Here is a 14649-nt window from a genome sequence, read left to right as displayed (position 1 = left end):
CTAAATTTCCCTTTTAGAACTGCTTTCGATACATGCCATATAATAAATATACCACTACACTACACTATTAGAGCATTCTGAGTTTTACTATGTAATTACCTTTCCCAGTGTGTTCTACATTTTCATGTTTTCATGTTACTAAGTAGTGTCCATTCAATTCAGCTGCAAGCACTCCTTCCAGCAGTTCTTGTAAGGCAGGTCTAGTGGTAAGGGGCTCTCGCTGCCTTTTTTCCATATGGAAAAGTCTTTCTCACTTCATCATTTCTGAAGTGTAACTTTGCTGGACAGAGTATTTTTGGTTGGCAGTTTCTTTTTTCCCTTCCTTTCCTTTTTCAGAGGTTTTTGGTATGCTACAAGCTTCATTGACTTAGATATCCAAATTTCTCCCCAGATGTGGTAAATTTTCAGCAATTATTTTTTTTATGTAACTTTCTGCCCACTGCTTGTTATGTTCTCCTTCTGAAACTCCAATAATTCACAAATTGTTCTTCTGATGGTGTCCCACAGATCATGCAGGCTTTCTTCACTCTTTTTCCTTTGTTCTGACCAGATAATATAAAACTCCCTGTCTTCTAACTCACAAATTCTTTTTCTTGCTTGATCCATTCTGCTGTTGATGCTCTCTCTGTATTGCAATTTTCATTTCATTCATTGTATTTTTCAGACTGAGAATTTTTTTTTTAATGATTTCAATGTCTTTGTTAAACTTCTCATTTTGTTCATGTATTATTTCTTGATTTAATCGAATTGCCTTTTTCTATTTTCCAGTAGTTCAGTTTCCTTGGAACAGCTAATCTGAAGTCTTTATTGAGTAAATGGCAGATTTCCACGTCTTTGGTATTGGTTACTGGAAGATGACTGTGACCCTTTGGTGGTACTGTGTTTCCTTAAATCGTTGCATTAGTGTTTTCACATATGAAACAGCAGTCACCTTCTCTGGTCTTTACTGATTGTTCTCTCCAATGCGTCTAAACTTGTATGCTTTGCTCCAAAAGCGTACTAGAACTTTTCTGCTAGAAATGTGGACTTCCACAAAGTCTCTATTATCTTGTCAATTATAGACAAGCATAATTGTCTAAGACTGTTTTACAGAGCTCCCAGACCATAGCCAAAGGGACTACAGTAATTGCGTGGGCCACAGCGGGGTCCACAGCCAGGACTGAGGTCTGTATGCTGAGACCTGATGCACGAGAGGGCAAGGCTCCTCCCAGGTTCTTAGGAATATAGTGCTGGACCCCACATCTTCCACAAGGGCATTTCTGTCCATAGATAGATGACAAATTGTTGTTCCTGGGGCGGGGGAGCAGACAGGGATGAATGAGGGACATTTTATCAAGCCATTATGTGTGTGCATGTCACTCAAATATGTCCGATTCTTTGCGATCCCATAGACTGTAATGCGCCAGGCTCTTCTGCCCATGGAATCCTCCAGGCAAGAATACTGGAGTGGGTAGCCATTCCCTTCTCCAGGAGATCCTCCCAACCCAGGGATCAAACCCAGGTCTTCCACACTGCAGGCAATTCTTTACCACCTGAGCCACCAGGGAAGTCCCTATCCAGCCACAATGCTGCCACTTATTTCAAATCTAAACAGTCACACAAAACTGTACAGCTCAGTTCTAGAGGCTTTATCGCCTTTACATACTGCCTTACTGAGATTCTCTTAACAAAGTAAGATTCAACGGAACTAGAAAATCACTGACTTTTCCAGGTATCCAAATAGTAAATAACCACTAAGTAAAATAACAGTTCTGGCATAAAATGTCAGAGTGGTGAATCAAAAGCTTGTGTTTCTTCACACAGCAGTTGCCAGATATCATGAAAGGATTCCTCTCCACCTCTTATAAACAGGTTTCTAAGACAACTGCCGTAACGTACGTACCAGGGTTCCGTTTACATCCTGACTCAGATTCTTCAACTCGCCCACGATGAAAGCAACCAGGTAAGTGCTCATCTTCACGCTCTCAAAAAACTCATCCTGAACAAGTCCGTCTTCCAGCACGACTGATGACTTCTACAAGCAAAGCAGAAAACGACAGTTCTGTAACTGTGGGGATACATGACGGTGACATATAAACTGGGCAACTGAAACTTCAAATAGGAAATACGTAGTGAAGATGCTGGCCTATTTTAATCTCTCAGCACAAGTTTCTAAACAGTACGGATCTCAGCCTCAGCCTGCTCTACCTTCCTTCATCTTGAGGACATACTGCATACAGTAAAATCCTTAAAAAGCTCTTAGTTTCAAACCATGGCTTTAAATAAATGTAAGTTAGAGACAGTGACAGTGGCTCTGTGTCTCCCCTTTAAAACACCACCAAAGACAAAAAGCCTTGCTCATGATCTGAGAATACTCATTCTACTGCTACAAAAATCATACATTCACATGAGGAGGAGCTACAGCTGGTTAATCCCTCCAAACGAAAGGCTACGGGATCAAAGATGAGAAGTCACTACAGAAGTCTGCAGGAGACACAAGATGAGGGAACATGTGCAACCTTGCAGGATTTGCCACCCACGAATTTAAAATGTTTTAGGTTCCTAGGCAAGTAAGCACTCCATCTCTCTTAAAGAAAGATTAAGGTGAAGAGTTAAGGTGAGGAGTAGAGCTGCTGAAGTGACGTCCTTGTTGAAGGACAGACCATGTCCTCTTCTGGACTCAAGGGCTGACTCTACAATCAGTTAGATGTTGCTGCTCCTCCCCACCCCCCGTCCCCAGCCACAGGGGTTCTGAGAAGCTTCTATCCAGCTGCATACAGCTCTCAAGTGGCCCAAGTGTTAGCTGCTCAGTCAAGTCCGACTCTTTGCGACCCCATGGACGGTAGCCCACCAGACTCCTCTGTCTGTGGGATTTTTCCAGGCAAGAATACTGCAGTGGGTTGCCATTCCCTTCTCCAGGGGATCCTCCTGACCCAGGGATTGAACCCAGGTCTCCAGCATTGAAGGCAGATTCTTTATCATATAAGCCACCAGCTAACAAAAGGACCCTCTGAGTTCTGTTCAGTGTAAAAACAATTCTGCCTGGTTTCATTCCCACCACCTCCCATGTGGAGCTCACAGCCAAGAAAGACATCCATTTTCTTATTGTTAAACCTCCATGTCACAATATCAACTTTTTCAATAACCAGTAAAACATCAAGGTCAATCGTGATTCAACACTTATCAAATATCACAGTTTAGAATAGCAAATTCACCATGTCTTCAAAAATATCATTGTCTCTTTAGTAGTAGTTCATAGTATTAATATTTACAGAACTTCAGTACATAGCACACACTTCACATTTCCTGCCTATGGGTTCCACATCCAGTCTTTCTCCTCCCGCAAGTGCTTCTCAGGCTGACTTCACAACTGATTCCAGTACATATTTTACTTTTATTAAAGCATTTTAAGAAAGAATGGGAAAGTATACGATTTTAATCATTCTCAGTGGTATGGCAAAGAAGAATCCAAGTATTCATAACAAAGAGACCCATTCAAAAAATTTTACATTCAAGGAACAGAACAGTACCTTAGGCATATTTGATAAAGCAGTGTATTGCTCATCTCTTTTGATCCTGATGACAAATGTGGCTTTAAATGCTGGTTCATCAAAACAAGGAAAAGCAGATCTTGCTGCCAAGGGTTCAAACTGAGTTGCTGCAAAGTACCTAAAAAGAATGCAAATCCATCCAACAGTTATTGAGCACCTACTATTCAAAGCACCCTGCCAAGTTCTAGGGATACTAAGATAAATATCATACAAGTCCAGGCATTAAAGGATTTGCAATCAACTGGGAGAGGCAGAGGTTATACAATAGACGGAAAGTTCTCAGGCTGTAAATCATGTCCTAATGGTAAGAACAAAGCAGTGGGAACAAAGGGTAGGGATTCTCCCCAGTGGTAGAGACACTGTAAGAGAACTGCCGACAAAATATGAAGAGGGCCTTTAAAAATGAGGAATATTTGCAAAGGGAGAGAGGGAGGAAGGTATAGTCTAGAAAGAGCAGAAAGCACAAGCAAGGACAGAACAGTGCGTGTTCAGGGACTGGGGGTGGATGTCCAACGTGGCTGGAGATGAAGCCACAGAGGTAGGTGACAGCTGGTCACTGAGGTCTTAAAAAGGTTTCTGAGCAAAGAATAGCATGCAAGATGTTCATCCACTTCCCTTATTCATCTGTACAGACTATGACTGGGTAACACTAAACCTCAAACTCACAATCTGCACTAGAACAAAGACGCAAAAACCCAGGCGTCCAACAGTATGCTGGGGTTCTTTACTCTCTTCAGAAGGGAATCAAAATTTTTCCTCCCCCTCCTACAACACAGCTACAACACTTGAGAATTTAACTGTAAGTCCTCAATTAAAGGTTGGTGGAAAAGCATAAATAGATGAGAAATGTAGATTTTTAATTCAGCAAAAGAATAAAGTAGATCTGCATTTGGGAATTCATCCAAACATGGCCATAGAGCTATCGGCACAAATGCGGTGCTGGTGTGCACAAATCAATATAATCAATATAGTCAATATGGTACTTAGACAACCACCACTTCGGAGATGATGGCCTTGCTTCCTCAGGGCTTAGTTTCTACTGATAATTTTTAAAAGGCAAGAGGAAAAGAGTGTAAGATTTAAAGGCAGAAGACCCAAACTCTGCAACTTACCAGCCATGTGACTTAAGCATATCGGTGACCTACATCCCATATCCTTATTTGTGAAACTAGGATTGATGTAGGATCCCTAACCAAACATTTAGGGGTGTTGATTCTATTTCAAAATTCTATTTTGATACTTAACGACAACCACATTTATGCCACAAAGTCCTACACAGGTGTCTATTATAAATACTAGACAGTCATAACTCTTCCTTTGTGCCCAAATAACTACTTCTTAGAGCAAACTGCAAGAATGATAGCAATCAGCACACATGAAACAACTGAAACATGTTTCTGACGTTCTATCTCCTCACTCAACTCCCAAATTCTTACCCAGTTAACAGAAGATTTTGGAAGAGGGCCGCAAGGGACTGGGAGTTGGAGAGGGGGGGCGGGGATAAAGTCTGATGACATTCATACTATTCATATGAGAGTCTACTTGGACCATCATTTTGGATAAAAAACTGGATTATAATGTTCTGAGACCAAAAAGATCTTAAAAGAGATGTTAAAAGAGATGCAATAACAACTCTCTTACACTGAAGTCCCTTTAAGAAGGCTAATTGATGATACTTACAACCTAAGCTAATTACAACCTAATCATGTATGGATGTGAGAGTTGGACTGTGAAGAAAGCTGAGCGCCGAAGAATTGATGCTTTTGAACTGTGGTGTTGGAGAAGACTCTTGAGAGTCCCTTGGACTGCAAGGAGATCCAACCAGTCCATTCTGAAGGAGATCAGCCCTGGGATTTCTTTGGAAGGAATGATGCTAAAGCTGAAACTCCAGTACTTTGGCCACCTCATGCGAAGAATTGACTCATTGGAAAAGACTCTGATGCTGGGAGGGATCAGGGGCAAGAAGAGAAGGGGACGACAGAGGATGAGATGGCTGGATGGCATCACCGACTCGATGGACGTGAGTTTGAGTGAACTCCGGGAGTTGGTGATGGACAGGGAGGCCTGGCGTGCTGCAATTCATGGGGTTGCAAAGAGTCGGACACGACTGAGCAACTGAACTGAACTGAACTAAACAAACTAAGCTGAATACCGCAAAGTTTACTCTCTCATTAGTGACTGCATCTGCCTTCAGAAATACTAGCTGCAGTTTGAGCACCACCTCCAGCAGCACTGAAGACACTTATGAATTAGCTGAGGGTCAGGTAAAAGAATTCGAAGCACTGGTGATAACAATGGGTAAAGAGGTGTGAATGGATGAAGGAGGCAGTGTACCCCAGTGGTTAAGAATATGTGGTCTTTATAGTGAAAATGACTGGATTCGAATTCCCCTCTGCTACTTGCTAGTCAAAAGATGCTGAATGAGTTCTTTGGTGTGCCTCTGCTTCCTCATCTGAAAAGTGAATAAAATATAATTTCTACCCCTTCCTGAGTTTGACAGGATAAAAAACTAAACACACAGCATGCTTGCACCAGCTTCTAGCACTTCAGTTCTCAAGTAAATACGGGCTGCCGTTAACACTGGAATCCAGGAAAGTGCACATGAAGTTCATGAAGACAGGTGAGGGCTGTGAGAAAAAGAAAAAATACCAAAACTCCCAGATCTAGGAAGAAATTGAACTAAGTCATCTTGAAAATGGGGAACTGCTGGAGGATCATAAACCAAAGACCAACGTGGTCAGGTCTGTGCTTCTACAGCTAGTCTGGCAGCCTATGGGAAAGAGAAGGGGAGAGCTGTGGCTGGATTAGAGGTCAGAGATCTAGTTAAGAAGATGCTTCGAGAGTTCAAGAAAACGACACTGAGAGAGGAAGGACAAAGAAATAAAGCACATCCCCACCCTAAATTTCTTTACTAGTTTGTTTAGTATCAGTTTGTTATCTAGAACCTTAAGTCTATGGTCAACAGCTCCGCCTCACAGATGACACAGGTTAAAGTTCCTCTACCACAAACAGTGTCAGTACATTTGACACTTACACACACTTTGATTTTCCAATCGATAAGGAATACATTCCTTAGTTACTCTGTTTTGAATTCTAGTTTTCAGATCCCTTGAAAGGTATAAATAATCTTTTAAACTTTTATCTCGTATCAAGATATACAATTAGGTGGGGCATTCATTTTATGGAACCAGGTAAGTAAATAAATTTATATATGTTTTCTGGAACAGCAGAGTTTGAAAAAATACTCTATTTCTTAATTGTAAGAATCTGTCTTCCATTTCTCTAGCATTTTGCACCACTCAATCCAGTCCATAGCAAGAGTCAACAAGTGACATATTCAAGAGCACCACTCTTCCCATTACATACAGGCGGGCCCAAGAGAGCCCAAGGGCAATAATCTGAATGGAAGAGGTGACTAGGGGATTTATTCAAAGACTTGCCACATACTAAGAACACTGTTTCTATATATATCCTATAATTCCTAGAAGATGATGGAGATTATAGAAGGAGAAGTAAAGCCAAGAAGCCCCAAGCTACCACTGCAACTTAAATTTGCTTTTTATGTCAGATCTCACGGTGAGAGCCAGTAGGCCATTTATTTTTAAAACATTACATTAAGGGGAAAGAGAAAAATTACTTATCTGAATAGGAGTAAAGACTTTGCTCATCTTTTTCTCTATTTAAGAAGGATCAAAACACTTAAGATTTAAAATATTCATCTATTGTTCTCAACATATCAACATGCATTAGCCAAATGGCCAGCATCAGTAATTCACTGGTTTGCAAAGGAATATGAGAGAATGCTCCAAGGCATTAGGCAGATCTGACAAGGAATTTGGACATGTAAGAGAACTGACATTACTGCTACTGAAGAATGACCTGTATGCACCTGTGCTCTGCATCCTTCCAGAAATTCAAGCTGTATCTGTCTATGAACACTAAGGTTAAACAACAGAAAGTTGTTGTTGTTCAGTCTCCCAGTCGTGTCTGACTCTTTGTGACCCCATGGACTGCAGCACGCCAAAGAACAAAATATGTGGTCTAAATGGGAAGTTTAGGAATTTTATGTTTTAAGTCCCTTTTTTAAAATTAAAATTATAAAATTTCTTTCTTAAAATTTCCATCAGAAATCCAAAATAGAGTGGCACTAAAAGAAATAAACCAGCAAAAATTAAAGATGCTAAAAGTGAGATATATACATAGATATAGATATATATATATATCTATATCTAAGTTTACAGCACTTCTTCATGCTTCCTTTCTCTATCTCGGTAAGCACCTTCTAAAAGTTTCCACATAATAGTAAAATAAGTCTTAAGGGATAATCAATATTTTCCACTCTGCTTCACATAGAGACCTTGTAAGGGGACAGAAACTAGATTCATAAGATATGAAAAGCTCAAGATAATGTAAGTTCTTGTAAATGAGAATGTAAGTGATACAATCTTTAGCCATTTCCTTCCGTCAGCAAGCCCCTACCTCCACCACGACACATGACATTGTCATGATATATGCTCAGGGTTTTGACTGAAAGAGCAGTAGTAGTGATAGGTGCTCGGTCGTGTCTGACTCTTTGTGGCCCCATGGACTGTAACCCACCAGGCTCCTCTGTCCATGGGATTCTCCAGGCAAGAATACTGGAGTGGGTTGCCATTCCCTTCTCCAGATGATCTTCCAGACCCAGGGATCAAACCCGGGTCTCCTGCATTGCAGGCAGACTCTTTACCGTCTGAGCTACAGTATACTCTTTCAAATCACCATTCTATTATTTTGCACCTAATCTCTTAAAAATAATAATAATAATAATAATTGCAGTCAATGTCGCTGATGTGGGCAAAGAGATCCATATTGCAGAAGTCATCAGAGAGCAAAGAAGCAGAATCACTGAAGAGGGCTACATACTTTTTCTCATTACTTTCGTCTCTGTAGGAGATGCCATAAAAGCCATAGTAAGAACTAGATATGTTTGCCGAATACTCGATCTTCAAGGTATAATTGTGCCCTTCAAGCAGGGTCTCGGGGGCAACAATGGCGATTTGTTCATGCACTGGGTACTCCAGGACGTCAACTTCTTTTTCCTGGCTTGAAACTGCGGTCATAAAAGTCACTCTGGAAATGTTGTGGCCTGTGCTGTGAAGAATGATGTTCCACGTGGCCTGAAGGGCCTGAAGCGAAATCGTCACAGAACCCCTGAACGTCATCGAGGTGAGGTTTGGGTGGAGGGTCAGGTCATAGCGCACTGGCGTAACGGCAGTGGGCAGCCTGATTTGGGCCCACGGAAACAACTTTCCATTTGTTGCGATGGGCTGAATCGGTTCCGTGGGTTGGTTTTTTTTATGGCAGCCTTCTTTGGTAAAGGTACACCTGGGCAGGAAGTAAATCGCCAGGATTATAGCAACAGCAAGTAGGATGATGCAAACACAGACCCCTATGGTCCTGGCAGAGGGCGCCGGGCAAGTCCCATCCGAGTTCTGCCGGTAGCCGGCCGCGCTGTTTCGGAGGCCCGAGCTCCTGTTCATGAAGGACATGCCCAGAAGCTTTGCAGACGACTCGTAGTCCTCTTCGTCCTCATCCAGCTCATGCTCGCCGAGGCCCCGCACCAGCAGTCGTGAGCCCCGGGGCTCGTACTCCACCTCGTCAGGCTCCAGAGGATGTAAACAGGGCTCTTTGGCTAAATCCACCACATCTGGTTCTTCCTCAAACATGCTGTTTTCAATCATATTCCTGGGGAGCTGAAGCCGATCTAAAAAAAAAAGAAAAAAAAAACACCAAAACATAAGGACCAGGCACAGAGTTAGGGGAGATAGGGCATAATAAAAGGTCTACTAGCAAGACCACATTTGATCTAAGGATTTTTTTTAAAATCTCTGAGACTTATTTCTATTTCAGAGCTACTGAATTAGATGACACTTGTAATATTCTGGTATTATTCATTAAAAACCCAATTATAGGTAACAACATATCACAGTAATGAAATAAGAAAGCTAAATACACAGGCTAGTATCAAAAAAAAAAAAAAGGCAGCTGAGATTAAATACTGATTTCTTGAATACACTCCTACCCAACAACCTGGGCCCTTGTCCTGAGGGAACAGGGAAGCCTGGTGTGCTGCAGTCCGTGGGGTCGCAAAGAGTCAGACACGAGTTGGCGACTGAATGACAACAAGTCTGAGCAGCACCGGTCCAAGCCTTCTTCACGGTGAGATCCCGGCAGCACTGGACACGGCATCCCGGCGTGTGCTCTGGCCACCCCAGACTGCTCACTAATCTGAGCCAAGCCAGGCGGCTCTTCTATTTCATCCTCCATGTCTGTTTTCCTCGCTGGTCCCTTTGCCTGCAGTGTCATCATTTCCCCCACCCTAGTCCACCGAGTGAACACCTGTTATTCCACAACTCATCTTAACTTGCTACTGTGTAAATTAAGAAAAAGTTATTTTCTTGTTTTTCCCTTTCTCTTTATTACCTTTCAAAAATACATTTTCTTTTCATCTTGCTCCTTTCACTTTTGGGGGGGCATAGAGACCCCCATGAGGTTGCCTTTTCCTATCTCCTCTCCATCCCCTAATTTATAAAACCTATGCTACTTTTAGTCAAGGTTATGGTTTTTCCTGTGGTCATGTATGGATGTGAGAGTTGGACTATAAAGAAAGCTGAGCACTGAAGAATTGATGCGTTTGAACTGTAGTGTTGAAGAAGACTCTTGAGAGTCCCTTGGACTGCAAGGAGATCCAACCAGTCCATCTAAAGGAGATCAGTCCTGGGTGTTCACTGGAAGGAATGATGAAGCTGAAGCTCCAATACTTTATTCACCTGATGTGAAGAGCTGACTCACTGGAAAAAGACCCTAATGCTGGGAAAGGTTGAAGGCAAGAGAAAAAGGGGATGACAGAGGATGAGATGGTTGGATGGCATCACCGACTCGATGGACATGAGTTTGGGTAAGCTCTGGGAGTTGGTGATGGACAGGGAGGCCTGGCGTGCTGCAGCCCACAGGGTTGCAAAGAGTCAAGACACAATCAAGCGACTGAACTGACTGACTGGTGCTACTTTTATAGTTTTCTTTCAATAAAACTTTTAATCACTTTCTAGGTGTATGGGTTCAGCAATCTGCCATCCACCCATCTCATATGAATGATCTAGAAATGGAAAAAAGGTCACAGTTATAACATCCTGCTTTGGGAATTTAATCTCCTAAACATCCTTCAGTGCTCCAACTTCTTGTGACCTAATTGTGTTTTGTTTTGATAGTTGATTGTGTTTGAGACTCACAGACTTCACTAATAGAGCGAATATTACCATAATGGAACTCAAAAACTTTTTTGTAAAACTTTTAATAAAATCTCAGTAGTTAGAAATTTTCTGTGGTAGTTTTTTAATTAATTATTTTAACTGGAGGATAGTTACAATATTGTGGTGGTTTTTGCCATACATCGACATGAATCAGCCACAGATGAACACACGTCCTCCTATCCTGAACCCCTCTCCCACCTTCTGTGGTTGTTTTGAGTACCTGGTACAGTGGTGCAGATTGGTTGCTTCATTTGCTTTTTCATTAAAAGGCCATTCTGACTTTTTTATCTCCTATGGGACGATGATGTTCTCTTAGGCATTTGCCCACGTGTTCTCTCAGGCCTGATGCAGACAACCATGGGGTCTGAGCTGCTGCTAAGTCGCTTCAGTCGTGTCCAACTCTGTGCAACCCCATAGACGGCAAGCCCACCAGGCTCTGCCATCCCTGGGATTCTCCAGGCAAGAACACTGGAGCAGTACAGTTTAATTTAATAAATTACTAAACTAACTGTAAGTATCAGTTCAGTCAGTTCAGTTCAGTCGCTCAGTCGTGTCCAACTCTTTGCCACCCCATGAATCGCAGCACACCAGGCCTCCCTATCCATCACCAACTCCTGGAGTTCACCCAGACTCATGTCCATCGAGTCAGTGATGCCATCCAGCCATCTCATCCTCTGTCGTCCCCTTCTCCTCCTGCCCCCAATCCCTCCCAACATCAGAGTCTTTTCCAATGAGTCAACTCTTCGCATGAGGTGGCCAAAGTACTGGAGTTTCAGCTTTAGCATCATTCCTTCCAAAGAAATCCCAGGGCTGATCTCCTTCAGAATGGACTGGTTGGATCTCCTTGCAGTCCAAGGGACTCTCAAGTATAGTCTCAGCTTAATAATTTAGAGCATTCCCATGCCTGAAGTCCACCCCCTGAGAACTTCATCTTTGTGTCTTTGATTCCTCAGCCATGCCCTGTTTAAAGCCAAGGGGTATCCTGCAGTCGGACCATTTTACCATCTCCTACTGCACTTCATTAACTTCCAGTCTTTTGACTGGGGCTTAGTCAGATGCCTGCCCACATCCAGATAACCTAATTTAATTATTTATCACCCAATCAGATTAATACCTATGTGGAATTTTAAACTCAGAAATAGAGCACACCACTTCATCTGCTATATTTTTACTGCGTATTAGAAGGCAATCTTTTGTATGCATGTACAATCATATCAAGTTAAATATATCAAACCAAGGAAAAATACTTTTATTACAGGTAGCCCATGAAGACTGTACTTCCGAGCCTATTTAAGAAATCTTGCTTTGGGTTCTTAAGTGAGTACACTTTGATCTCAGCATTAAAATTTGAGGGTAACACATGACTACCCATTGCTCTAAAGGGATTTTTTTTTGCATTTAAAGAAGGGATCCTAAAGAAACAGGAAATTTTCTAAAACTTCTTAAATCTACATACACAAGCTATCTATAAGCCCAAGGCAAAGAAGGTCCTAGTTGAACTATTTCGGTTTCAAACAACATAGGCCCACGTGGTTATGATCTAAGAAAATGGAAGATATTTCTTTTCATCAGATACTGCGAACTGGTGCTCCTTGACGTTGTCTGTGGACCAGCACCAATCTGCAAACTGTTTGTTATCCATCTGCAATAGGCCACATGAAGAATATTGATATTTTAAAACTTTTTTAGCACATTTACAGTAATGTTATATTTAACAAATTCAGTACTTTTAAAATGGAGCTTATATTTTTTCAATTTTCCAATGATTCATTTTTTATATGATATACAATTTCTACAACAGATTAAAAATTAAAAACCAAAAAAACCAGGAACCTTGATTCTCCAGCTCAGGTAATATGAGAAGCAATGGGCTGGACTATCAGCATTACTGGCAACTCAGGTGGATACAAAGTTAACAACTATGACAGGAGCAGTGGAAGTGATAAGGAGGGAACAACAGATGACAAGTCGTGTTAAAGAGTGAGAATACACAGGAACTGATGCTCTGCTGGGCTGGATGATGGAGACAGAAGGATGATGGAGATAGGCCTGCAGGATGGAGGCAGAGGAAGTTTATGTCAACCGCCTATGCACATTCTGGCTTGGATAATGAAGAGGGAATGCCAGTCACTGAGATGAGAACACAGGTTTCATATTCCCCCTGTTGGTTTTCTGGGGGGAAGCGGGGGAAGGGAGCAGCAAGAATGGAGTTACGAGATGGCATCTGGTATGGGACATGACATACTTATGTGACAGAGAGCCAGGTGGAGACGATTGCGTAATAGCATATTATAGCAGTAAAGGGGCTTCCCAGGTGGTTCAGTGGTAAAGCATCCACCTGCCAATGCAGGAGACGCAGGGGGTTCGATCCCTGGTGTGGGAAGATCCCCTGGAGGAGGAAATGGCAACTCACTCCAGTATTCTCGCCTGGAGAATCCCAAGGACATTTCATAGAGTCGCAGAGTCACACACCACTGAGCACACACGCATGCAAAGCACTGAGAGCCTCACTGTAAGACAGAGCTTCAAACCCTGGCTCTTCCACTGACTTGCTTGATCTTAAACAGGTTACCAAACATCCCTGAGTTTCAATTTCCTCACCTATAAATATGGAAAACAGTACTGCTTTGTAAGTCTGTTACAAGGATTATGTTATGTGGGCCTGGACTCAAAAGAAGGATCTGGGTGGAAGATTCAGGTTTCAGAATTAGCTGTGTTTATTTAACTGAGGATTAAAATCATGCAGATAGATGAGACTACTGAAGGGATGTAAGCGTCAGAGAGCGTTACTATTTAAGAGGGGCCGCAGAGGAGGAGAAGTACCAGAGGCAGGAAAATCAGGACAGTAGAAAGCAAAGGAAGAGTTCATGAAGAAGGAAGTGGCTGGCGTTGAATGTCTTAGGAAGGTCACGTACGATGAAGCCAAAGAGAGGCCACTAGATCTGGCAACCTGCGAACCAGTGACTTTTTACGAGGCGACTTCAGAGGTGGGCAAGTGAAAGCCTGACTTCAGAGGCCCAAATAAAGAAGGGAAAGTTAACAAAGCCAGGTAGTAAGTGCTGCAGGCAGTTCTTTTGAGCACACAGCTGTACATCAAGAAAGAAACACAGGGTCAAACTAAAAGAAAATTGGCATACAGAAGTGTTAAATCCATTTGCTTTTGTTTGTTGGCCTGTGTCTAAGGTGGAAATAACCTAAGTGTGTATTTGCACATTTATGTGCATTTTACCGTAATTAAAAATAAAAAGCAAGTGAAAACTTTTTTTAAAAAAAGAAAGGGAGAGCAGATGGTTAATCCAGGGTTAAACATGTAGGGAGGATGTGGTGAGAGACAAAGGGGAAAATACACAAAGAGTAAGTGATTAACCGAGGTGTTCAATTTAGAAAACAGGACAGAAAGCAAAGCTACGGCAAACGACACGGTCAAGAGTCAAATAAAAGGAGCAAACTTCCCACAGACATTAATCCCTTTAAATTGCTATCACATTTTCTGAGAAAATGAAGTTTTAAAGGATGTATTTTCAAATCAACAAGCCAAAACAACTTTAAAAAGAATAAACCTAATCTAAATTAAGGCTTGTTGGGCAGATATAAGAATTGGTATATTCAATTAAGTACTATAGCAACATGCAATATTCAAACTAGGCCCTAACAATAAAGGATTATTCTTCTTCTGAGGCCCTTATGACATATTTAAATAGAGGGAAAAGCTCCATGTGTGAGACAGCATTTACATCTTCTAGATGATTTCTAAATGGAAACCATTCAATTTCTGAAAAAGATGGCTAATTATCAACTAAAGTAACTACTTCTCTAATGAGCAGTCCTTT

General features: G+C 41.8%; 1 protein-coding gene across 3 annotated transcripts in view; it reads right to left on the bottom strand.

Moving 5' to 3' along the window:
• Positions 1–14649, bottom strand: part of LNPEP (leucyl and cystinyl aminopeptidase) — a 102589-nt gene that overhangs the window by 51731 nt on the left and 36209 nt on the right. For all 3 annotated transcript variants that reach the window (XR_009737741.1, XM_061424456.1, XM_061424457.1), the window contains exons 2-4: positions 8433–9273; positions 3510–3648; positions 1883–2014 (exon numbers count right to left, since the gene is read on the bottom strand). Coding sequence is in view for 2 of the 3 variants with exons in the window: in XM_061424456.1 (XP_061280440.1) it covers positions 1883–2014; positions 3510–3648; positions 8433–9273 (1112 nt within the window). In the remaining variant the exon portion in view is untranslated. The remainder of the gene's footprint in view (positions 1–1882; positions 2015–3509; positions 3649–8432; positions 9274–14649) is intronic.

The sequence above is a fragment of the Bos javanicus genome, chromosome 7 (assembly GCF_032452875.1).
Source record: "Bos javanicus breed banteng chromosome 7, ARS-OSU_banteng_1.0, whole genome shotgun sequence".
Taxonomy (NCBI): domain Eukaryota; kingdom Metazoa; phylum Chordata; class Mammalia; order Artiodactyla; family Bovidae; genus Bos; species Bos javanicus.
The sequence above is the reverse complement of the archived record's forward strand: the minus strand, read 5'-3'. Positions and strand labels throughout refer to the sequence as shown.